The 27678-nt window shown below is 39.7% G+C and overlaps 1 protein-coding gene across 6 annotated transcripts in view; it reads left to right on the top strand.

The window, feature by feature from the left end:
- MESK2 (misexpression suppressor of KSR 2) overlaps positions 1-27678 on the top strand; it is a 745500-nt gene that overhangs the window by 686537 nt on the left and 31285 nt on the right. For all 6 annotated transcript variants that reach the window (XM_076184260.1, XM_076184256.1, XM_076184257.1 and 3 more), the window contains 2 exons: positions 3771-3925; positions 21145-21261. In XM_076184260.1, coding sequence (XP_076040375.1) covers positions 3771-3925; positions 21145-21261 — 272 coding nt within the window. The remainder of the gene's footprint in view (positions 1-3770; positions 3926-21144; positions 21262-27678) is intronic.

The raw sequence follows: 27678 nt of genomic DNA, 5'->3' as shown, positions 1-27678 counted from the left end.
GGAAAGAGACACAGTTGTTACAATCATAACCCTCTATAAGGAGGGTTATAAGTGTAAAGATATTGCTACTCGTGTGGGAATTGGAGTGCGTCAAGTGCAAAAGTGGACCAAGAAATTTTGAGACGAAGGAAGTGACATCATTCATACTCCAAAGCATCGCTCTGGTCGGCCAAGGAAGATATCAAATCGTACTTCTACGGTTCTAACTGCCTCCTAATAACTGTAGGAGGCAGTTAGAACCGTAGAAGTACGATTTGATATCTTCCTTGGCCGACCAGAGCGATGCTTTGGAGTATGAATGATGTCACTTCCTTCGTCTCAAAATTTCTTGGTCCACTTTTGCACTTGACGCACTCCAATTCCCACACGAGTAGCAATATCTTTACACTTATAACCCTCCTTATAGAGGGTTATGATTGTAACAACTGTGTCTCTTTCCAGCTCTTTGCCACTTCCCATTACGGAGATATCAAGGCACAAAAACAGAGACCACCGCAAAAAAAAGACTACTCTCCGTGAGAGATGTTTCGAAACTGACTCCATGTGACATCGAGTGCGCCTAAACAGAGTTGCCAAATAGTGTATTGTCTCGGCTAAATACGGGTACAAACGCTAGCATTGAAAAATAGCGAAACGTTTGGGTGGAAAGTTGTATTTTTCGCATGTTTTGAGTTTAGGGGAAAGTTGGGGTGCCTATAACTTTGCGCCCAAACTTTTCGCGGCCACTGTAGGTGAAATTGGTTTCTTCTCAAGACAGTGGCTGGAGTACTCAAATTCACATATGCATTGACTAACAATACATACAGACACTTCACTACACTAAACGACCAGCTGAAATAAGAAGAAACTTCTCTAGGTCTCTCTTAAAGATTTTGTTAGTATGCCTAGAGGGCTTACAAGGCCTATCAGACCACTTTTTCTGGGTTAGTATAGTGTCAAACTCTCCCTCCTACTACCTTGCAGCTTAGTATCTCACAACATGACCACTAAAGCTCATCACCAATTTCCTTGATACATGAGCATATGGACCAATGATGGTAACCCATTGTTGGTGGTCCTGCAAGATGTCTATCTATATACCAAGAGATTCTTCCCCCTTGCAAGGGAGGTAGCCAAAGTCAAAGGCACACATCCACTCCCATCCACTACCTTAGTTTCCCTCTCATCTTACCTCTTTGTGGATGAAGGGTCATCCCTGTCTCCTGCCCACTGCCTGGGTCAGACGCAATGCAGCAAGACACAGCATATCCACATCAGGGCTACTTCACTTACACGGCAACCCTCCCTCCATCCCCTCATGCAGAAATTAGAGAAGACAGAGGGAAATCCCTTCAGGTTGTGTCAAAATATTATCCACACACAACCACTTTCCACTCCCTCCTCATACCCTGCCCTTTCCCTTTCTTGCTCAACAGACAGAGAAAAAATGGGGAGAAAATTCCTTTGAGCTGCATTAAAATATCATCTGTACATAGCCATTCTCCACTCACCCCTATCCTCTGACTTCTCCCTTGTTCAACAGACATTCCTCTTGTGCTCAAAACCCCTTTCATCCCATCCATCCATGTCATCCTTGGTTATCCCTTCAACTTCACTCCATCCACCACTGCCTTTTGCACCCCTTTTGCTAATCTTTTTTCTCCCATTCTTTTCATGTGTCCAAACCATCTCGGTAATCTTTCATCAGCCCTATCTGTCATCTCCATTTCCACTCCCACTCTCCTCACCTCCTCATTTGTCACTCTATCCAACCTTGTCATTCCTACCATACTTCTCAGACACTTCATCTTAAACACATTTAAACTTCTACTTTCTTCCTCTCATAAATTCCAGCTCTCTGCCCCATACAGTGTCATATTATGTTTTCTTTCCATCCCCAAGTGCCTATTTCTCATGACACTTTTGAATCCAGGACATTTACTTGCTTCTCTCAATTTACTGTTTACTTCCATCCCCCACTCCTCCATTTCCTGCCACATGTGATCCCAAATACATTAACCACTTCCATACTGTGACGCCTACGTAGGCGGCATGAGGAGCAAGTGGGTACTCGATGTTGCCGACATCGCCATCTTGATTATATTTATTATAGTCGTACCTACGTAATTTTCATTCTCTCTAAACTGGCTTCATCAGTTTTCTATGGTTATCAAAATACACAGGTGAAAGAGAATGAACAGTTGAGCACTGACTTTATTTTTTATAATGTGATTATGACACAACATCGCACGTCGGGCAGCTAATGCTGCCAGACGTGCGATGTGCCCCGTAGTGAAGAGGTTAAACTGTCTATTTCCAGCCTATATTTTAAGACTTACCTCCAGTTCACTGCCATTATTTTCCATTGTACATCTCGTCACCTTACTTTTACTCGCCTTTACCTTTAACTTCCTCTTGTGGTATAGCTTCCCAAACTCTGTCACTAACTGCCCTAATCTCTCCTCTAACTCTACCACAAGCACAGTGTCATCCCCAAACAACAACTGGTTCATCTCTCACTTCTTTCCATTATCTTTAACCATCTCCAGTCTCCCACCCATTACCAATGCATTTACCTCCTGTACGACCCGATCTATCTACACATTGAACTGCCATGGTGACATGACACAGCCCGGGGGCACCCCCACTTTACATCAGTCCAGTTGCTCTCTCCATTTTCAATTCTACCACAAGCTCTACAACTCTCATAAAAACTCTTTACTGACTTTAACAGCTTCCCCCCAATCCCATAAATCTGCAAAACCTCCCACAATGCCTTCCTGTCTACCCTGTCATAAACTTTCTCCAAATCCATAAATACCCAAAAAATATCCTTACCTTTTACCAAAACCTTCTCACAAACCTGCCTTGCCACAAAAATATGTTCCATACATCCTCTACCTTTCCTAAACTCACACTGCTCTTCACCAATTACTCCCTCTGTTCTCCTAAACCTCTCAAAGCCCTCCCATAACCCTTCCCAACTACACTCAACAAACTGATCCCTCTAAAACAACTACAATAATTTTTGTCTCCATTTCCATTGTAAAGTGGAACTATACAGGCACTCCTCCAGTCCTTTGGCACTCTCCTCTCCTTTAGACACACATTAAACAACCTCACTAGCCAGTCCACAATTACTTTTACCCTGAATTTACCTTGAAGCGCTTCTGCTTCAAGGGGGTGTTGCTCCCCCGATGGAACTTGAGGCAAGGCCACGGCGTAGCCGCCACATCCCTTCATCAGACACTTCAAATGACACCCATCTAAGATATAGAAGATGTACAACAGAAAAAAGCATCCCCCTACTGCCCATTTTCAAAACCCATCAACCTCTTCACTTCCATCTATAGATGCAGTCACAAGAGATTGGCACTTTCTCTGGACTGGGCCCAAGGTCAATTTCAACTGTATTTCCTCCACCTTTTCACATGAAAAGAGATTGCTGCCAGTAACTACTTCCCTCCTACTACTCTCAGTTGGTCATATAGAAACAGTTTCACACTAATCTAGCACAGGCAACCATGGGTTGAGTGTATCAAGTTATTAGCTGTTATGTGAGCATGCAAAGGTCTTTTTGGTATGTATAGTACTAATGAAAGGGATGCAGGTAACAGCTAATTGGATGAAAGAAAAAGACAAACAATCCATGTTTTGAATATCTTCATATTTTTCATTATTTTCAGTAGAACTGCAGTACTACTCCAATGTGTATTTCATTGTATTCAAGATTTGAGGACAAAGTCTTAAATCACTCACATTCCAAACAACTCATGTTAAACCTCTTACAGGTAAGGTAGAGGAGTGCAACCAGGATTTAGTGACTGTCTACAGGCAGCACTTTGAGAAGGCCTTGAATGCAACCAACCTTGGGCTTCTTGTAGATTCTTATATACGCCGCAGTGACCTTGGTATTGTCCGTGAAATGGATCCTAACAAGAAAAAGGTAAGCCAGTATCATAGTGTCCTTTCCATATGTTGTCTTTATAAATGTAATATCTTACACCCACCCATCCATAAAGTCAATATGTATTTATAGCATACATGTTCAGCTATATGTGAAAAAAGATAAGAGTGAATAAGAAAAATAAGGGTATTTAAGGAGAGAATGCTCAGAGGGAGGAAAGGGTGAGTCTAGGGAGAAAATTGTTGGAAGGTAGAAATATAGTAAAAGACCTGTAATCTTGAAGCCAATGGTTCAAACTCCTGTCAAGGTGATCTTTGACTTTGAGGACTTTTGTTTCATAGTGTAGATGGTCTGTAGATGTTGTATATGTGCAGCCTGTAATTGTTTTTAAGGCTTTGTTTTGTATGGTCTGAAGGGTGTTGAGGTGTGTCTCACTGAGATTAGGTGCCCATGCTGAACTCACATAAGTCATCACTTAGTGTATGCATTGTTTGTATATTGGAAAAAGTAAAAACAGAATATCGAGAGATTATAAAATTGGTGAAGAAGAGGTAAAAATGTACACTCGGACAAAGACCTTGGAGTGATGATCAGCAAAGATATGACACTGGACAAACATATTAATAAAATAGTCAGAGAAACCTACAAATTATTGAGGTCAATAAAAGTGGCATTTGTCTATTTGGATGAGGAAATGATAAAAAAAAATAATTTAACTACACTAATAAGACCAAAACTCAAGTACAGAGCAACCCTATGGACATCCAGTATCAAAAAGATTTTTTTTTTTTGAAAGAATACAAAGAGCAACAACAAAATTGGCACCAACTCTTTCCAAAATGACTCATGAACAAAGACTGTCCAAATTAGAATTAAAAATTAACTATACTAATAAGACCAAAACTCAAGTACACAGCAACCTAATGGACACCCAGTACCAAAAAGAATTTTTTTTTTTAGAAAGAATACAAAGAGCAACAACAAAATTGGCACCAACTCTTTCCAAAATGACTCATGAACAAAGACTGTCCAAAAATAGAATTACTAACTCTGGAACAAAGATGGGAAAGAGGAGACCTACTAACTATCTAGAGAATTATGAAAGGAATAGAAATCTTAGATAAGAATGATTTATTGAAATGGGACAATGGAAAAACAGGACACGAAAAGAAACTCAAAAAAGATAATTACAGAAGAGATCTGAAAAAATAGCTTCCCACACAAAATGATAGATACCTGGAACAAATTAGACAAAGAAACAGTGTGTGCAAATATTCAAGATTTTAAGAAAAAACTTGATGCTGAAAGATACAAAGACGGGTGACTGCGAGCATAGCTCACTTCCCGTATAATACAACTAGGTAAATACCTACCACCACCCATTTTGATCAATAGTATGATTCCTCCAACCACATGAACAAGCAAGAAATGTAAGGATGTGGCATTGACAATATCAAAGAAACTTGAAATACTTGTTCAATGGAACCATTTTCCCTAACTGAAATAGATAAGGTGAGATAGCTTCATGACATAACAAATATCCCCTTATGTTACCAAGAAGTGTAATGCTGGTGTTTTTAATATTCTTATTTAATTTTGAAATCTTTACTTGAATTTCTAAGTTATTCTCTTGTATGTGCTCTAAAATATTACAGTTTTAAGTTATTCTCTTGTATGTGCTCTAAACTATTACAGTTTTAGATAAGTTAGATAGACAAGAATCTCAGACTAGAGTCCAGTTGATTTAATACACTATGAAACTATGGTAGCGTGAACACGCAACTTAGACACCAATAATTTCTACAAAGATTACCAGTTTCTTTTGGTAAGGTATGTGGATTACCTACAATGGTATCTACCAGCTATTTTAAAAAAACACGAAACTCCTTAACACTCATTTTTTACCCAAGTATACATGTTGAGAAAAAGGATTGTGGTACTCCCCAAGGCAGTCGTAGCTCCTCTTGGGGATCGGTGCCCCCTGCGTAGAGCCGGTGGCCAGGGCTGGTTGCCGCCGTTTGGCCCCCAACTCTTGGGGTTGGGGGTGGTCCCATGACGTAGACGCTGCGGCTCCCTCCTCTCCTGATATCACCTTCTGCTCCCCCTGCCTAACCCCAACAACATCATGGAGAGTGGTCAGAACCCTTGGTTCTGACCACCTTCCAATCATCATCACCACCAAAACAAGATGCACCCCAGTTATCCACAGACACACATACACCAATTACAAGAGAGCTAACTGGGAAGCTTTTACTGAAGAGATGGAACAATATTTTGAAATACTTAACAGTACACCAATAACAAACATAAACAGTGCTGTGCACACTTTTAATACAATCATACAAAATGCAGACAAGAGATACATCCCTAGAGGCAACAGAAAATCACACAACCCCAACTTCACACCAGAAATCCAAGGCCTCATCAGACAACGAGACACACTTAAACACAATACCCCCACACCTATCCCTCAAAACATAGCAGACCAAATACAAACACCACTGTGATTGCCAATAAAATACACGAACAAAAAACACAAAATTGGCAAAACTTTATCAATACACTTGATCACAAAACAAACACCAGCAAATTGTACAAAACACTCAACAGCATTACACTATCCAACAGTAACAAAACACACTCTCACACAGCAATAATCACAACAACAGACAATTTACCCTCAAACAGACAACAAGCAAACACACTCATAAATCATTTTGCACATTCGATAAGGTACCTCATAGAAAACTAATAAGATAGAGTCAAAAGGTGGCATCAGAGGAAAATTATTGGAATGGATGAAAGACTTTCTGATTGGGAGGAAAATGAGAGTTGTAATTAGAGAAAAATTCTCCAACTGGGAAGAAGTAAAAAGCAGGGTCCCGCAAGGATCAGTACTGGCCCTGATCATGTTCGCTGTATACATTAATGACATGAATGAAGGCGTGGAGTGCTATATAAATTTTTTTGCAGATGATGCAAAATTACTTAAGAAGGTAAAAACGGAAGAGGACTGCAACTCATTGCAACAAGATCTGGACACAATATGGAATTGGACTCAAAAGTGGGAAGTAAAATTCAATATTAAGAAATGCAGCATAATGGAATTTGGAAAGAGTAAAAATAGAATATCAAAAGATTACAGAGTTGGGGAAGAAAAAATAAATAAATCAAACTATGAAAAAGATCTTGGAGTGATGATTGGAAAGGACATGAAACCAGATAAGCATATAAACAAGATGTTCGGAGAAACCTACAACTTATTGAGAGCAGTCAAAGTGGCATTTACCTATATGGACGAAGAAATGATAAGGAAAATACTTACTACACTAATAAGACCAAAACTCGAGTACGCAGCATCACTTTGGACACCCAGTACCAAAAAGAATATTAAGAAACTAGAAAGATTACAAAGAGCGACAACAAAACTAGCACCGACACTCGCCAAACTAACATATGAGCAAAGACTATCCAAATTGAACCTACCAACTCTGGAACAAAGAAGAGAAAGAGGAGATTTGCTAACTATCTACAGAATAATGAAAGGAATGGAAGTTTTAGACAGGAATGACCTATTAATGTGGGACAACGGTAAAACAAGAGGACACGGAAAAAAATTGAAAAAGGATAGTTATAGAAAAAACTTGAAAAGGAACAGTTTCCCACAAAGAGCAATAAATATATGGAACAAATTAGACAACAAAACAGTATGTGCTAACACTATACAAGATTTTAAGATAAAACTTGATGCGGAGAGATACAAAGACGGGTCACCACGAGCATAGCTCCCCTCCCGTATATTACAACTAGGTAAATACAGACAAGCCATCTCACTTCTCACCCTGACGACCGACACACTATTCGACATAAGAAAGACTTTCCCACAGACTCGGACTATACACCCTTCATAGACAGACAAAACACATAATATATAATCTCAAGCACTCGTCTGCCTATGGCCCTGATAACATAAGTAACATCCACCTAAAACACATTGGACCACAAGGTATACACGCACTCACAAACATTGCAAACTACAGCTATTCACACAACACTATACCCGACATCTGGAAGCATGGTAAAATAATCACCATTCCAAAACCGAACAAAGACCCAACAATCCCAACATCACACCTCCCAATCACACTTCTCTGCACCCCCTCTAAAGTCATTAACGCCTAATACTTAAACTTGTCACACCACATATTCCCCTTGCTGACTCACAACACGGTTTTAGGCCACTACACTCCACAAACACTCTTCTGATAAACCTCACACAAAGAATTTTAGATGGCATCAATTCAGATAGGCCCCACCACAGAACACTTCTTATAACATTAGACATTAGTAAAGCTTTTGATGCTATCCCCTGCCACCACCTAACAAATAAAATATATAACATAGACATGCACAATAACACCAAAAGATGGCTGGCCAATTATCTGGCAGGTAGGAATGCTTACGTGTCATATAATGGCCAATCATCGCACATCAGAAACATTAAGAATGGAGTACCACAAGGCTCTGTTCTATCCCCCACGCTCTTTAATCTATACATGCATGACTTACCCACACCAGACATCTCAGAAATACAAATCTCTTCCTACGCAGACGACATAACAATCATATGCACACATCGTAACACAGACAAAGCTGCAGAAATAATCCAGCCATACCTTGATACACTCAACACATGGTTCATCACAAACACTCAAAATAGCTCCAACCAAATCTACAGCAACACTTCTCACCAACTGGACAAAAGAACACAAATACATACCTCATCTCTACATCAACAACACTCTAATACCACACACAAACACACCGAAAATTCTTGGTGTAACATACGATACATCCATGTCTTTCAAACAACACATCACAAACATAAAAAACAAATGCACACCTAGACTTAACGCACTTAAGTCAATCGCTGGAACAACATTTGGACAAAACAAAGAAACTAATACAACAATATACAAACAATGCATACGCTCAGTGACGAATTATGCGAGTCCTGCATGGGCTCCTAATCTCAGTGAGACACACCACAACACCCTTCAAATCATACAAAACAAAGCCCTAAAAACAATTACAGGCTGCACAAATACAACACCTACAAACCATTTACACCATGAAACAAAAGTCCTCAAAGTCAAGGACCACCTCGACATGAGAGGCACACAAACACTTTCCGCAGCCACCACAAACACATCACACCTGCTACACTACATAGCAGAACACCCACACACACCAAGAAACATTAAAACAACACCCAAAGACCTGTATCACACAGAGATACTCTCTTCTCTTCCTCCACAACCACCAAATACCAGCCTCCGGAATCATATTCATAATCATATCACTCACCGCTCCATTAACACACTGAAAGACAACACACTGCTGCATGCCAAACGCCCTGATATCCACCCTTCTGAATCCTCTCTCCCACAAAAGGACAGAGTCCACCTGGCCAGACTGCGGTGTGGCCACCACCCAGCACTTCTAAGCTACCAGAAGAGGCTGGATGACCGCATTGTGAACAGCTGCCCAGGATGTAACACTTCACCCCATACCATACAACACATAATGGAAGACTGCATTATACACAATCATGCATGCAAACAACACAACATACACTCTATAAAGGATTTGTGGGAAAACCCATTTTCGGCTGTGGCATTCCTTGGGGAGACGGGACTGCTCGGACAGACAGTCTAGGGAGCGACAACAACAACAACAACAACAACCCAAGTATACAGTGAGCAATGTAGGCCAAACTGCACTAGTCCTAATTTTAACACTAATATGTCATGAAATGTTTGTGTGGGGTCTTGACATTGGGGCTTTGGTTCTCCAACTATCCTGTCAGACATAATGCACAAGCTATAATCATATTATCATACACCTTGTAATACTAACAATTATTTCTAAGACTACTTTATCCATGTTTTCCATAAAAATGTTCATTATATACATAGAAAAAGAAAGAGAAGAGAAAATATGAAATCCCACTAACCTGTCAGATGTAATGCACAAGCCATAGTGATACTTCCAGGCTCCAGTACTGCATACCCTGACCAATAACCAATTTCTTAATCTGGCAGCAACTTAATCTTTCCTAATCCTGTATGCATATACCTACATACATATATATACCAAAGGCTTTTTTCCTCCATTACATGGGAGGTAGCCAAAAGACAAAGGCATAGAAACCACTCCCACCCATTCCATCCCCTACATACTCCCTCTTCCCTCCCTCTTATCTTGGCACCTCCTGGATGACAGGCCATCCCTGCATCTTGTCCACTGTCCTGGGTCAGAAGCAGTGTCGTAAAACACAACACATCCACAGCAAGGCCACTTCATTAATTCAGCAACCCCCCCCCCTTTCTGTCCCCTCATGCAGAAAAGGAGAAGATGAGAAGAAATCCCTTCGTGCTGTGTCAATTTATTTCTCATACATACTCCCTCACCCCCCATTCCCCACCCACTCCCCCTCATGCATCACAGCATCATCCATACACAATCCTTCTCCATTCACCCCTATCTTCTGTTCTCTCCCATCCTTCCTCAACAGACATTCCTCTCTTTTCCAATGCCCCTTTTACCCCATCCATCCATCTCATCCTAGGATGCCCCCTCATGTTCACTCCTTCCACCTCTGCCTTCTACACCTCTTTTACTACTCTTTCTTCACTTATTCTATGTGTCCAAACCATCCTAATACTCTTTCATCTACCCTATCACCAGCACTTCTAAGCTACCAGAAGAGGCTGGATGACCGCGTTGTGAACAGCTGCCCAGGATGTAACACTTCACCCCATACCATACAACACATAATGGAAGACTGCATTATACACAATCATGCACGCAAACAACACAACATACGCTCTATAAAGGATTTGTGGGAAAACCCAATTTCGGCTATGGCATTCCTTGGGGAGACAGGACTGCTCGGACAGACAGTCTAGGGAACGACAACAACAACAACTCCCTTTCCACCCCTGTTCTCCTCACCTCCTCATTTCTCAATCTATCCTAGTAACCCCTATCATACTTCTCAGGCATTTCATCTCAAAGACATTCAAACTCCTCTCTTCTTCTCTTATGTTCCGTGTTTCTGCCCCATACAGTGCTGTTGGCATAATCACTCCTTGAACATTAAGAAGTGTAGCATAATGGAGTTTGGAAAAAGAAAAATAGAATATCAGGACAATATAAAATTGGAACTAAGGAGGTAAAGAAAGTGGGATCTGAAAAAGATTTGGGTGTAATTATCTCAAACCACTTGTCCTATGATAAACAGATAAACCAAATTGTCAGAGAATCCTATAACTTGCTAAGATAAAAAAAAGTGGCATTTACATATTTGGATGAAGAAATTATTAAAAAAATATTGGTCACACTGATAAGGCCTAGACTAGAATATGTGGCGACATTGTGGTCGCCCAGTACCAAAAAGAATATAAAGAGAATAGAAAGAATCCAGAGAGCAGCCACAAAAATGGCACCTGCACTTGCAAACTTGTCATATGAGGAGAGACTGGCTAAACTGGAGTTACCAACTCTGGAGCAAAGAAGAGAGAGAGAGAGGCAACCTACTGACCATCTACAGAATCATGAAGGGCACAGAAATACTCAGAGAGGACTTGTTAAACTGGGACAGGAGAAACACAAGAGGACATGGAAAGAAAATAAAAAAACATAGCTACAGAAGAGATATGAAGAAAAACAGTTTTCCACATAGAGTGGTGGACACTTGGAACAAACTGGACAAAAAAATAGTGTGTGCAAAAACCATTCATGAATTTAAGAGAAACTAGACACTGTGAGATACAAAGGCGGGACACCACGAGCGTAGCTCCCCTTTCCATAAAATACAACTAGGTAAAATACAATCTCCTCTTAGCATCCATTCCCAAATGTCTATTTCTCATTACATTTTTTAATCCACCAAGGCATTTACTTGCTTCTCTCAATCTACATTCTACCTCCACCCCCACTCCTCCCTTTCCTGCCACATTCTCACCCAAGTATCTAAAACTATCCATTTCCTCCAGTCTCTCTCCCTTAAGGGGGTACGCGACACCTGGGGGGGGTGAATTTGGTCAAGATATGTCATTTTTCAAAACTGTGTTCAAAATGTTCGTATACCACTTAGAAATAAATCCCGACAAATAATTTTCCAGCCGCGCGCAATTTAAAGGTCCTGGGTGAGGTTTAAAGGGACAGATTTAAAGGCGCAACCCACACTAGAGGGAGGCGTGCCACTTAGGACCTTCAGGCGCAGCGAATAACGTTGAAATTTGATTGAATTTACACTCGCCCAGTGTATCAATGGCCAATACGATTGTGGAGGGGAAGGGAGGAAGGTGGAGGGAGAATATTTCGCCAACTTTGTGCGAAACTAAGCGTTAGTTCCCGGCTAGCTCTGAAAAGGGAAGTACGCATGTCTCATGAGCTCTCATTGCAATCTATTACTTTAGCTAGTACATATTACTCTTTAGTACAGTCATCATGGGTAGCAAAAAGAACAAAAGAACATCACAGTGACAAAAAACAGCAGTTAAAGATGGCAAGCAGTCAAAGACGACTAAAGATCTCAGCACCTCTCACTCCACCACCGCCCTCACCTGCACCTCTGTGACGGTGACAGAGGTAAAGGACAACATTAGACTAAACAATTCAAAGAGGAAGATTAAATCCAAAGAAGAAAGCAAGAGGAAAAAGATCAAGGCTATACAGGAAGAAGAAAGAAGAAGGGACATCATATGATGCTGGAGGGGGTGCCCTACCAACATAGATTGGCGAGGGGAATCTGATGAGGAAAGAGAAGGCGCCCACTACTGGAAAATAAACCTCTTTCCAATGATTTAGATACCCTGAAGACCCCCAGCAGAGAGGTTTCATATGAAGAAACCGCCAAAGGTGCAAAAAAGCAAATTATATGATGTTGTCGTCTGTGCGTCGTCACTACTGTGACATACTTTAGTTTTTCAGTATTTAAAGTACTTATTAAAATATGTTGATAATTTTTACTGAACTTACTTATTATATAATAAGAATTAAGCCATGAAAAAATCAGTCAAATTGGTGAAACTATAAGCAAGTTACAGATATATTCATATTTCAAGTTGCCATATCTCCGTTCGATATTTTTCTACTTTTTTTTCATCATAAAAAATCTAATATACATCAGATTTAGATGAAACTTACAGGGAATATTACTTTTAGTAACTGCTAGGGCCGATCGTTCGAATATTTTGAATAGGATGAAAGAGTTTGGAGTAATAATGGAAACGAGCAAAAAAATTGTATTTTTCACGATTTTTGCCAGACATTAAAATTGAAATGCCTGTATGCAAAAGTATAAAGGAAATTGTTCAATTACTCAATGACCGGCCCTAGGTGTGCCTACTGACTAATCATAGCCAAAATATAAAACAAATTGGTCCACGTATTATGGTGCTGTGCACTTTTAAATGTCGCTACTGGTATACGTACATGTGAAATGTGTACATACATCATTCTGCTTCACCTAAAATGTAGGCAATATGGATACCTATTTACCTGAGAAGTTTCAGCTCTTTACTCTAAATATTTTAGAAAATGACCTCCAGGTGTCGCGTACCCCCTTAATACTCACTTCCAGCCTGCTGCCACTCTCTCCCCTTGTACGTCTCATTGCCTTACTTTTACCTACATTTATCTTCAACTTCCTTCTTTCACACACCTCTCCAAACTCTGTCACTAACTTCCTCAATCCCTCCTCTGATCCTGCTACAAGTGCAGTGTCATCAGCAAACAACAACTGGCTTATCTCCCACTTTTCTCCATTTTCTGTAACCATCTCCAGTCCCCAACCCACTACCCTTGCATTCACCTCTCACTTCACCCCACCCATCCATGTATAAATTGAACAGCCAGGGTGACATAACACATCCCTGATGAAGTTCCACCTTTACCTCAAACAACTCACTCTCTCCTTTTCTAATCCTAACACAAGCTCTACTACATACATGCATACATATACCAAAGACTTTTCCCCCTTACAAGGGAGGTAGCCAAAAAGAAAAAGGCATAAAAACCATTCCCACCCATTCCATCCCTAATACACAAGCTCTACTACTCTTGTAAAAACTTTTGACTGCTCTTAACAGCTTTCCTCCTATCCCATATATCTGCAAAACCTTCCGCAGTGCCTTCCTGTCTACCCTGTCATAAGCCTTTTCCAGATCCACAAAAGCCCAAAAAACATCCTTGCCTTTTCCTATAGCTTTCTCACATATTTTACCACGAAAATCTGATCTACACAACCCCTACCTGTCCTAAACACACTCTGTTCACTCACCAGTTACTCCCTCTGTTCCTCTCCTAATTCTCTCAATCAAGACCCTCCCATAAGCCTTCCTAACTAAACTCAACAAGCTGATCCCTCTGAAACTACTACACTCACACTTGTCCCCCTTTCCCTTGTAAAGTGGAACTATACAAGCACTCCTCCAGTCCTGTGGCACTCTACCCTCTTTTAAACAAGCATTAAATAACCTCACCAGCCAGTCCACCAAAACTGTGCCTCCTTTTTTTTTTAGATATTCTGCATGGTATCCATCTAACCCAGGTGCCTTACCTGCTTTCATCATCTTAACAACTGCTTTCACTTCATCCTTCCCTATTTCTCCTCCATTTTCCTCATTCATCATGGTCATTTTCTTAGCACTTCCCACTGCAACTACTTTTCCCTCCCTATCCTCCTTCACATTTAGCAACTCCCTTAGATACTCTGCCCACCTTCCTCTCACTACCCTCTCTTCCATTATCATCTCTCCATCTGCACCTTTTACCTTTTCTTCTCTACTTGATTCACCTCCTCTTCCTCTTTTAATTTCTTTCCAAAACATCTTTTTATTACTTTCAAAATTTTCTGTCATACTCTTACCCCATTTCACATCTGCTCTCCTCTTTGCCTCCTTTTTCTTGTGCTTTACTTCTCTTCTCTTTACTTTGTACCCCTCATACAATTCCCTCGTCCTATTTTGTAACCAATCAATGAAAGCCTGCTTCTTCTCTTCTACACCCTTCTTTGCTTCCTCATCCCACCACTCCCCACCCTTCCTTCTATTTCCTCCCATCCTCTTTGTTCCACACACCATCTTTGCACACCTTATGACTCCCTCCTTGAACCATTCCCATTCCTCCACTCCTAGTTCTACTCTATCCTTCACTCCCTCCCACTCCTCTCTCAGCTTCTTATACTCCTCCTTTTCTTTCTCATTAAGCAGTTCACTCTAAGTACCTCCCTACCTTCTGCCCTTTTCCTCTTTCTTCACCTATTCTCCACTCTTAACTTAACTTCCACCAAAAAATGGTCTGATATTCCCCCACTCTCTCCCCTTAGAACATGTACATCCTTAACTCTTCCTACTATACTCCTGGCTACCACTATATAGTCCATTAACACTCTATCTGCCACCCTTCTATCCACCACCCTCTCCCATGTGTAATTATGCTTGACTTTCTTCCTAAACACTGTATTTGCTATCATCAACTCTCTTTCTAGACACATATACCTAAGCTGATTTAATTTAATCAGGATGCTCATAGCAACATATCTACTTCCAGTGTTATGTAGCTACTCTGTCTTCTTTCTCCTGAAATGTGGAGGTTTTGTAAGTAACTTAAGGCAAAATACTGTTTTAACAGATTCAGACAAATGTGTCACCTATTCTGGGTATGTGTTCCATGCAAAAACCTGGAAGGTGTGGTAGGGGTGGATAGGAGGGTTTGTTGCTGACTGCATCTGTACCCAAGAAAAGTCGAATAGGCAGCTAGAGGGAAAAGAGGGGGGCAGGGTACATCTCAAGACTCATGGTCTGTTTAAACTTCAATTTTATTGATCTCTGGACATTCTATATAACATACCAAAATATGTAGATATATGAAAAGGGCCCAAATTTCTGCATTACAGAACCAAAGGAGTACAGAACAGAAATGCATTTTGTACTGAAAAGCACTGAAGTCTTTCAATTTTTCTCTGTCAATTACATAATTTCTGTTATTGTCTTTCATATGCCATGTTATGAAATGCACAATTGAAATAAGAACAACTTTAATTATACCATACTTGTATCAGTTAGTATCAACTACTAAAAGGCAAATTGCAAAAGTACTCAGAAGACATTGTGAAAAAGCTAGAACAATGTGAAGTAGACCAATTCCTATCCCTGGATAAAGTAGTAAACAAAATGGCAAATACCATCCAGAAGAGAAATAAAAGGCATGTACCCAGAGGCTACAGAAAAAAATTCAATAATTTTTTTCCTCTGGTAGTTGACCAAAATATTAGTTCTTGACCAACCCAGAGAAAAATAGAAAATGGGGCAAAATTCATAAGATATCACCCTGATAAAGCTGTACAGTATTCAGCAGATCAATAAACTTGTTTCAGTCCCTGACCAAATTGGTTCTGGAACAGTTTCCTAAATTGGATATTGGTCTAGAACCAAGGTTCTACTATAATTAAAGAAATACACAAAATCAAACCTAACAGTGAAGCCCCCACCCCTTTTCCACTGTATAGACATAGAAGGGACAATAAAGAAACTCTAAAGCTGAAGGTCCAGACAAGATCTCAAACATCCATCACAAACACCTTGGACAAACAGCCATAATAGCTTTAATTGATATTTTCAACTACTCTTGGCTAGAAAACAGCATCCTAAACACCTGGAAAAGTGCTTACATAATACAGGTACACCTCACCTTAAGTCGTTAATTGGTTCCAGGAGACACGACATGAGTTGAAAAACGACATAAGTTGAATTTGCTTATATGTAGGCTAGGTAGGCCTGGTGTAGCATAGGCTAAACTGCTAATAGCCGAATATTGCAGCCGACATTAATGCATAAAACTCTACGGGAATGAAACATACAAAGTAGGATTAACCGAACATTTTGGTTAATCGGACATTTCTAATCCCCCTTGGAGTTCGGATAAATGGAAGTTTACTGAATTTTACAATGTTATGTGTATAATTAATGATTTAGGGGTGTTTTATGAGATACGGTAATAGAATTTATAGATGTATAGTACAGTATGAACGGTCATACATTACTAGAACGAGTAACAACTTACATTCATTTTCAACTTACGTTCGGCCGTTCGGAACGTAACTAAAACGTAAGTTGAGGAGCGTCTGTACCGAACCCATTATAACATGTAATAATAGGATATGGCAGATGTACCTTCTCCCTGCTCGTTCTTCTTCAAAATATCTAGCGGATACTGTATCTGTGAATTTTTCTTACTGTAAATAGAATCGAGAGTAGTAATTACCAAATACCGTAACTGTGAATTTACCGGATAAAGAATTACCATATAAGGAGGACTCACTGTATGTATTTTAGAGTTACTGAATCTTACTTGAATCTTATTGAAAGTTACTTGAAAGTTACATGAACAAATTGGATGAAGAAATAGCGTATGCAAACACTATACAAAAATTTAAGAACAAACTTGATTTTCTTGCGAGATACAAAAACAGGTCACCACGAGCATAGCTCCCCTTCCCATATAATACCACTAGGTAAATATCATTTTACATGCTTTTATTCTTATTTATTGTAACATGAATTTATGTACTTGAAATGCTTTTTGGTGTTTATGTGATTTCATTATTATTGGCTGACCAACATAAAGTCTGATAAGGCCTAGACTAGAATATGTGGGAACATTGTGGTCACCCAGTACCAAAAAGAATATAAAGAAAATAGAAATAATACAGAGAGCAGCCACAAAAATGGCCCCTGCACTTGCAAACTTGTCATATGAGGAGAGACTGGCTAAACTGGAGTTACTGACTCTGGAGCAAAGAAGAGAGAGAGGTGACCTACTGACCATCTACAGAATCATGAAGGGCACAGAAATACTCGATAGAGAGGACTTGTTAAACTGGGACAAGAGAAGCACAAGAGGACATGGAAAGAAAATAAAAAAACATAGCTACAGAAGAGATATGAAGAAAAACAGTTTTCCACATAGAGTGGTGGACACTTGGAACAAACTGGACAATGAAATAGTGTGCGCAAAAACCATTCATGAGTTTAAGAGCAAACTAGACACTGTGAGATACAAAGGTGGGACACCACGAGAGTAGCTCCCCTTCCTTCAAAATACAACTAGGTAAATAAAGTCAATTAAAACAACAACTTGAATTTTATTTTTCCATATATCATTTTTGAAAACCAACATATCTTCAAAAAAGACATAAGTTGAAACGACATAAGCCGAGGTGTGCCTTTACCAGTCTTGAAACCAAACCACCCACCATCATGCAGACCATATATCATATGCTGTTATGCATCATGCAGACTATGTATCATACACTTTTTGTGCACAAAATCCAAGCTGATGGAAAGGTGATGCAACAAGAATCAAATCAGAAATAACCACCTCCCCCAGTCAATATGGTTTTAAGGAGGGCCACTCTGCCAGCACTCTGCTCACAAACAGCATGAAGGTGGTTGGTTGATACCACATGATTGTTGGTTGATACATGGCAATGGTTTCCGAACTTGATTTATTGAATATGAGTATTTGCTACAGAGTTGATAGAAGGTAGAGGGTTGATGGTAGAGAGTTGAGGCTTGAGGCCTGCAAGTATATAAACAAATAATAGCAAGGTACAGGCATATAATCTAGTAATGTATATGAACACAAATAATTACATTTATATATACATATTTACACTCACCCAGATTTGGCACCAAGAATTCTCGCTATGAGTTCTTCTTCGAGTCAAGGTTGTTTCTCTACTGGGTTAGGTGCACAAACAACATCTGTATTTGTGATGGGCAATGCATAAAAACTGAGCAGTTTCTTGACCAATACAATATTCACTACAAGCACACAAATACTGGAAGGATGTGATAATTGAAAAATAAATAAATAAATAATAATAATAATAAAAAAAACAGAACAGCTATGGTTGTTATAGATAGGAACAAAGCTTTCTACAAGGTCCCCAGGCACACTCTCCAAAATGTTGGTTGAGACAGATATCCATAACAGTGACAAGAAGGGGTTAACCAACATTATGGCTGGAAGACAATGCAGAGGAATCCAAAACAACCATATCTCGCATACAAAAAGGCAATGCAGAAGGGGATTTGAAGCTAAAGCCACTCCTCACATACCACTCAGAAAACCCGAGAGCACTCAAGGGGTTACTGAAGCAATACCTGTGGTATGGAAATCAAATCTGAAGGCATGGCTCACCACTTCAATTCACCAGGACTATTTTACATCATATCTGTCTCCAACTCTTAAGGAGCATGCATCAGCTAATAACATTGCCAACCGCTTCTTACTGATAGTTGACAATGCTTCCAGCCACCCAAGGGCTATGGAAGACTGGGCGGATAATATTGAGGTGATGTTCCTCCCCCCAAACACCACAGCTCTGATCCAACCGATGGATCAAACTGTCATCAAGACATTCAAAGCTTATTACCAGTGGCGAACCATGCAGCAACTGATAAAGGGCACAGATGGGCCTGGCAAGCCCACTATCAGAGAATGGTGGAAGTCTTATAACATTAAGCATGCCTTAGACAACATCAAGTCATCTTGGGACGAAGTGAAGAACTCTACCATGAACTTGGCATGGAGTAAAGTATGGCCAGAATGTGTGCATAACTTCCCAGGCTTCGCTGAAGACAACATCGGTGCGAATTCAGAGATGACATCGTAAATCTGTGGCATAAGGCTGGCTTCAATGGAGTTGATGATGATGATGTTCAAGATCTTTTGGAAAGCCATGGTAAACCTCTCACAAATGATGAACTTACAGAGCTACACAAGGCATTACAGGAGGCAGAAAAAGAGAGAAATGAGGAAGAAGAACCTGTGCGTGGCCTGGACATCAAAACTTTTAGAGAATGTCTCAGAAGTATTGAAAAAGCCCTGGAAACCCTGAAGGAACATGACCCAAATCCTACCAGGAGCAGCAAAGTGGCTCATGACATAGAGAAAAGTGTCAAAATTTATCAAGAAATCTATGATGAAAAAAGAAGAAACTCCAAACAGTCCTCCATCTTCTCGTTCTTCAAGCCAGTCAGACCTGCCGACCCTGCTACAGCTGGCCCCTACCACATCTGCTGCCAATGGTTCTACAGCTGGTCCTCCCTCCATATCTTTCTTCAAACCAGTCAAATGTGCTGACCCTGCTACAGCTGGCCCTTCTACATCTGCTTCCGACAGTGCAGACGACAAAATGTTTGAGAGTTTTCAGCCTCCTGCCTCACCTTCATCTTCGTCTGCCCACTCAGCAAAAGATGAGTAAGGGCTGCGATCCCTACTGTCCCTTAGCCTCAGGAGGGACATCATCTGATAGAATATGTGGCGACTGAAAGATAAATAAAAACATTTTCTGTTTATTTCTTTTGCGCAATATTTTACATTTTCTTATGTGACTATTTTCATGTATTTTCATGTCTATAGGGGTGACTTTCGACGTGCTGGAGCACATATCCTATTATTACATGTTATAATGGGTGTGGTATACGGTAATTTCAATTTGCGGTAAGGTTTTCATTAATACATATGTACCGTATAATGAGGACTTACTGTACAAGAATTTAAGAAGAAACTTGATCTTGCGAGATACAAAAACAGGTCACCACGAGCATAGCTCCCCTTCCCATATAATACAACTAGGTAAATACTTATTTTTCTCTCCTGTACTACATGGTTAGTACTTCAGGTGGTGTAATCCTTTTAAATTTTTTTTTTTTTTTTTTTTTTTTTTTTTTTCTATTCATGTAGTATTATTTTTGTATTTCTATTCTGCCCAGGTATTATTACATTTGAGACGAGTTAAGGTCTTAGTACAATCAGGGGTGGAGTGCCAATTTCATAGGTGCCAGAGCTCTGGATAGCATCATTTTACAATGTTTTTCATTATCTTATACGGTGTTTCAATCTATGATGATGGTATTAGTACACTAAAGCCATCACTGTCAAATAAAAATCTTAGATGGAAATTGCTACAAACACCACAGACTTGTAGAGGTACCAGAGCAGTGCTTTGGCCTGCTCCAGCAGCACTGCACCCCTGAATATTGTAAAATAAATAAATAAATAAACAAATAAATAAATAAAAAAATAAAAATAAATAAGATAAATAAAAATTCATTGTTAGCTCTCATGGTAAGCTATGATTCAATATTAATTTGTTCTTATAACTTTCCACTTGCCAGGATGCAAAGATGATCCGCTGCCCTGTGTTAAATATCACTGCAAATTTCTCACCACATGTTGATGACACTGTTTCCTTCAATGGCCGCCTTGACCCAGTCAATTCAACCTGGATGAAGGTATGTAAAGACAAACAACTTCTTTTAGAAACATTAAAGCTTTGTGCAGTAACTTGATAGTCTCATGTGTTTCTATCAGCATGATAATGATAATTCTTACCTCGAGTTTCACAGACTAGAAACCTGTAAGCCCCACAGTGGTTGTAATTCTTAGACTCCCATAAATCTCTCTAATATCATAGTGCTAATCTATCTATATATCTAGTTATCTATACCCAGGGCTTTTCCCCCCTATATGGAAGGTAGGCAAGTCTAAAGGTACACACCACCCATTGGACTCCCACCTATTCTACTCCCATCCACCACCTTTGTTTCCCTCTCGTGTTAGCTCCTCTTGGATGAGGGGTCATCCCTGTCTCCTGCCCACTGTCCTGGGTCAGAAGCAATGCAGCAAGACACAGTACATCTATACCAAGGCCACTTTATCTAATCAGAGACCCCCTTCTCTGTCCCCTCATGTGGAAAATAGAGATGAGGAGAAATACCTTCAGATTGTGTCAAAATATTATCCACACACAACCCATCCCTAATCCCTCCCCATCCCCCACTCCATCATTTTCTTGCATCAAAGTATCATCTATGCACAGCCATTCTCCACTCATCCCTATCTTCTATTATTTTCCTTGTTCAAAGCCCCTTTCACCACATCCTCAGATGTCCCTTCAAGTTCACTCCATCCACCTCTGCCTTCCACACCTCTTTTACTAACCTTTCTTCACTCATTCTTTCTGTGTGTCCAAACCATCCCAATACTCTTTCATCAGCCCTATCTACCATCTCCTCCACCCATGCTCTCCTTCTCACCTCCTCGTTTCTTATTCTGTCCAACCCGGTATCCCCAACAGTACTCCACAAACACTCTTCTGACAAACCTCACACAAAGAATTTTTGATGGCATCAATTCAGATAGGCCCCACCACAGAACACTTCTTATAACATTGGACATTAGTAAAGCTTTTGATGCTATCCCCCGCCACAACCTAACAAATAAAATATATAACACAGACATGCACAATAACACCAAAAGATGGCTGGCCAATTATCTGGCAGGCAGGAATGCTCATGTGTCATATAATGGCCAATCATCGCACATCAGAAACATTAAGAACGGAGTACCGCAGGGCTCAGTTCTATCCCCCACATTATTTAATCTATACATGCATGACTTACCCACGCCAGACACCTCAGAAATACAAATCTCTTCTTACGCAGACGACATAACAATCACATGCACACATCGTAACACAGACAAAGCTGCAGAAATAATCCAGCCTTACCTTGACACACTCAACACATGGTTCATCACAAACAGACTCAAAATAGCTCCAACCAAATCTACAGCAACACTTCTCACCAACTGGACAAAAGAACACAAATACATACCTCATCTCTACATCAACAACACTCTAATACCACACACAAACACACCGAAAATTCTTGGTGTAACATACGATACATCCATGTCTTTCAAACAACACCTCACAAACATAAAAAACAAATGCACACCTAGACTTAACGCACTTAAGTCAATCACTGGAACAACATTTGGACAAAACAAAGAAACTAATATAACAATATACAAACAATGCATACGCTCAGTGATGAATTATGCGAGTCCTGCATGGGCTCCTAATCTCAGTGAGACACACCACAACACCCTTCAAATCATACAAAACAAAGCCCTAAAAACAATTACAGGCTGCACAAATACATCACCTACAGACCATTTACACCATGAAACAAAAGTCCTCAAAGTCAAGGAACACCTCGACATGAGAGGCACACAAACACTTGCTGCAGCCACCACAAACACATCACACCCGTTACACTACATAGCAGAACACCCACACACACCAAGAAACATTAAAACTACACCCAAAGACCTTTATTACACAAAGATACTCTCTTCTCTTCCTCCACAACCACCAAATACCAGCCTCCGGAAACATATTCATAATCATATCACTCACCGCTCCATTAACACACTGAAAGACAACACACTGCTGCATGCCAGACCCCCTGATATCCACCCTTCTGAATCATCTCTCCCACGTAAGGACAGAGTCCACTTGGCCAGACTGCGATGCGGTCACCACCCAGCACTTCTAAGCTACCAGAGGAGGCTGGACGACCGTGTTGTGAACAGCTGCCCAGGATGTAACACTTCACCCCATACCATACAACACATAATGGAAGACTGCATTATACACAATCATGCACGCAAACAACACAACATACACTCTATAAAGGATTTGTGGGAAAACCCAGTCTCGGCTGTGGCCTTCCTTGGGGAGATGGGACTGCTCGGACAGACAGTCTAGGGAACGACAACAACAACAACAGTACTTCTCAGATATTTAATCTCAAACACATTTAAACTTCTCTCTTCCTCTCTTAAATTCCAAGTTTCCATCCCAAACATCACTAATAGGTATATAGTACTAATAATGTAGTACTAATAGATTATACAATCCCTCACTTTGCTCCAACTCATACATCACCCCTACACAGAAAACTACAATGTTATCACATATATAGGGCTCATGCTCAGGTGCTTTATATCACACACACATACACATTGTCAGAGAGGAAGTCTAGCAAATGAGCTCTGACTTAGGGCTTTTGTTGCTTGGATCAAGGAAATGCCTTGTTTTTGGAATGAGAGAATTTTGTAAATGAGCAACTGGTAAGGTGTAAAATCCAGTTTTGGGAAAGTATAGTATAGCACAAAATGGAGGAAAGAAAAGAAGACAAGAATTAATGAGCCAACGAAGAGAGGTTTGGATACGAGTAGAGTAGAATCACCACTGGGTGTGATACCAAAGAGGACGTGTCTAAACGACACCCCGAAGACTACTCAAAGGTGGGAAAACAATGTTTTTTCAGGATTTCAGAGAGAAAGGAGAGCAATAGGAAAAGTTATGGATACAGAAAGAGAAACTAGGTATAGCAGTGTACTAAGTAATTGAGACATCAACGACTTGATGGAGGAATAGATCTAAGTATAGATTATAGAGCCACGTACAAAGAGATGACAGATTTACATAAAACTAATGAGGAAATAATTAGAGAGTTGAATAACCTAAAAAGTGAACTAAGTATGATTAAAAGAGAAAAACAAAAGAGGATAAAAAAAAATGATGAATTGAAGAGGTCAAAGAGCAAATACAAGCAGTGACCAAAAAAGTGGGAGGATCAATCAAAGAGATGGATCTCCTTGAAATAAAAAATCAGTGGAAACAGGAACGTGAAAATCAGAAAATAACTTTCAAAGAAATAGTACAACAGCAGGTAGAGGAAAATTCAAAAGAAACAGTAATTAAAGTAATTAAAGGAAAACTGGGTGACACAGTGGATCAAAAAAATGCTTTGTGGTTTATGGTATTACAGAAAAACACAATTTTTACAAATATCAAAGAGAAAAAGAAGAGAAAGAAATTGCAAAGGAAATTCTGAAAGCAGTTCAGGATGAAGGCCAAGAATTAGACAAAGAAATTTACGAGGTGCATAGATGGGCACATACTCTAGAAAAAAAATTATAAGCCATTGAAATTCAAACTAAGGACTCAAATGATAGCTGAAGAAATACTATTGAAAGTGGAAAAACAAGCTAACAGTGAAATTACAAAAGTGTTTAGATAAAAAAAGGAAATGAGCAATGAGGAAATAGAGAAAGATAAAGGACTAAGAAATGAAGCTAATAAAAAAAAACAAGAGAAGAACAGAGACTGAATTTTTTTTTTTTTTTTTTTTTTTTTTTTTTTGAGAGAGTATGGGATCTGAGGCTGAGAACATGGTACATCAGATAAAAGGAAACATAAACCAAAAAAGAGAAGAAAAGAAAAATTAAAAAATGGCATACACAAACATCAACAGTATGATTTCTGGAATAAATGAACTAAACAACTATTTTTTAATAGAGAAACTAGACATAATGGGAATTGTGGAGACAAAATTGAAAAGTCCTCCATCATCAAATATGGTGGGACAAGGTCTATACAACCATTGGGTAAAAAATAGATAAGATAACAGAAAAAAAGACAAGATAACAGAATGAAAACATAATGTGGAAATGATTATGATTAAAGTTGTAAATAATGTAAAAAGTAGAAAATTTATAGTAGTATATGTGCCCCCAAAAATGCAGGCTTGGTCTGATAGTGATCATTTCAAGTTACTGGAAGACACAAAGAATGCATTATTAGAGTTACTGATAGATGGAGGGAACATAGTAATTATGGGTGACTTTAATGCAAAGGAAATAAATTGGGAAGAAATGACAATAGAATGTGGAAAGGAACTCTGGGGCAACACTCTACTGGATATGACCATTGATTATACAATGACTCAAAGGGTCAAGGAAAATACCAGATATAGAAACAATGAAGAACCATCAAGACTAGACTTAATATTCACATCTGAGCCTGAAAGCATGGACAAATGAATTACAAGACACCAATTGGGAAGAATGACCACATATTAATATAGTTCAATCTAAAAGAACAAAATTATGTAAGAAGAAATGAGAAACATAGAGAAGGAGATTATTGGACAACAAAATGGACTTTGTAAAACTTAGAATAATTTTTCAAGATGCTAACTAGGAAAAATGTTCAAAAAAAGAAACAAATATGGAAGAGAAATTGAACATATTAAAAGAAAAATACAAGGAGGGAACAGATGAATATGCAAAAAAAAAAAAAAATAGGGTTTACACAAATTGTTGGTACTGTAAACACAAAGTGTAGTGAGGCTAAAGATAGAAGAGAGAGCCTGGAAAAGATAGAAAAAAAGAAAAAAAAATTACCAAATGGCAAACGTACATCAAAGTGAGAACTGAATATGTAAATATACACAGAGAGGAAAAATCATTCCACTGACCTCCTTTACTGCCTCTATAACTACACCACTTCAGTGTGTTATTGTTCCCAAGGATAGAGGAGCTGGTTATTACTGATAAATTACTTTTTCTTGGATAATAGACACATTTGCTCCTCATTTGTGAAAAGTATCTGTCTAGTCCCTGCACATTCACCTCACACAGTTCTTTCCATCTTAAGAATTTTCTTATTATCTCCATACCCCCAACCATCTTGTACTTTGAGTTTCATACATACATACATATACCAAGGCTTTTTCCCCCTTACTAGGGAGGTAGCCAAAAAGGAAAAGGCATAAAATCATTCCCACCCATTCCATCCCTGAAAACACTCCATACCCCTCCACCCTCCCTCCCATCTTAGCATCTTACCCCCATCTGGGGTATTGGCTGCTTGTTATTGTGGCAAAGTAGCATGCAGTCGATACTATAGGGTCTATATGGGGCACCCCTATGGACCAGAACCACACATCATTTTGTCTATGATAGAGGAAAACTCTGTTCATAGAGAAATGACACTTTTATACTACGACTGTCCCTCCGTTATGCTGTCCCTCAACCCCTTGTTGCTGTCCTGTACCATTTCTCTGAGTATTCTTTTTCTGTGGTGGGGGAAAAGAACACTGCCACCAAGTATTCCCACTTGGATCGTAAGAGGCGAGAAGAAAGGGACGGGGATTGGGACTAGGCATCCTTCTCCTTGTAGCCCCACAGGGCACATTCCTAAAAGTAAAAGCAAAGGCATAAGAGGGTCTGGAAGTTCTTGGACCAGCACTTTGAGTTTCACTAAGTGAAAAAAACATGGAACCCAATAGTAGCTAGCAGCTATCTCTGGGAAAAAACTTTGGGCTGTTGTCTATGTTGTATTAATGTGGGACCATTTCCATGTCACCAGTAAGTGGTGATATATCTATGAACATATCTGTGAACATATTAATGAAATGCAACTCAAGCTTGCATTGTGTAAAAATATCATAAGAAATTCAGTTCATGTTGATAGAGAGCTTTTGGGCCCAATCCAGAGATCAAGTATCAGCCCCTCAGTGCTGCACTGCTGATGGGTTTTGAAAATAAGCAACTTGGCTGTCCATCTTGTAGGACTACCACATGCAGCTACCCATCATTGGTGGTATTCCCCAAGGCAGACGTAGCTCCTCTTGGGGATTGGTGCCGCCTGTGTAGAACACATAATGGAAGACTGCATTATACACAATCATGCACGCAAACAACACATACACTCTATAAAGGATTTGTGGGAAAACCCAATTTCGGCTGTGGCATTCCTTGGGGAGACAGGACTGCTCGGACAGACAGTCTAGGGAACGACAACAACAACAACAACCCATCATTGGTCCCTAGTGTATACTACTGTCTCAATTAGGGTTCATCAAATGTATAACACGGTCAAGACGTCGCCTACCCCCTATCCCTCCCTACCACCCCCATCCCTCTTACCGCTCTCGGCTGCTTATTAGAATTTCATTCCTGAGTTTTTCAGAGAAACATATGTTTTCAATTACTTTTTATCTGATGATGAA

Source organism: Oratosquilla oratoria, chromosome 4 (assembly GCF_046742065.1).
Source record: "Oratosquilla oratoria isolate Oo_2021 chromosome 4, ASM4674206v1, whole genome shotgun sequence".
NCBI classification, from domain to species: Eukaryota; Metazoa; Arthropoda; class Malacostraca; order Stomatopoda; family Squillidae; genus Oratosquilla; species Oratosquilla oratoria.
The sequence above is the reverse complement of the archived record's forward strand: the minus strand, read 5'-3'. Positions and strand labels throughout refer to the sequence as shown.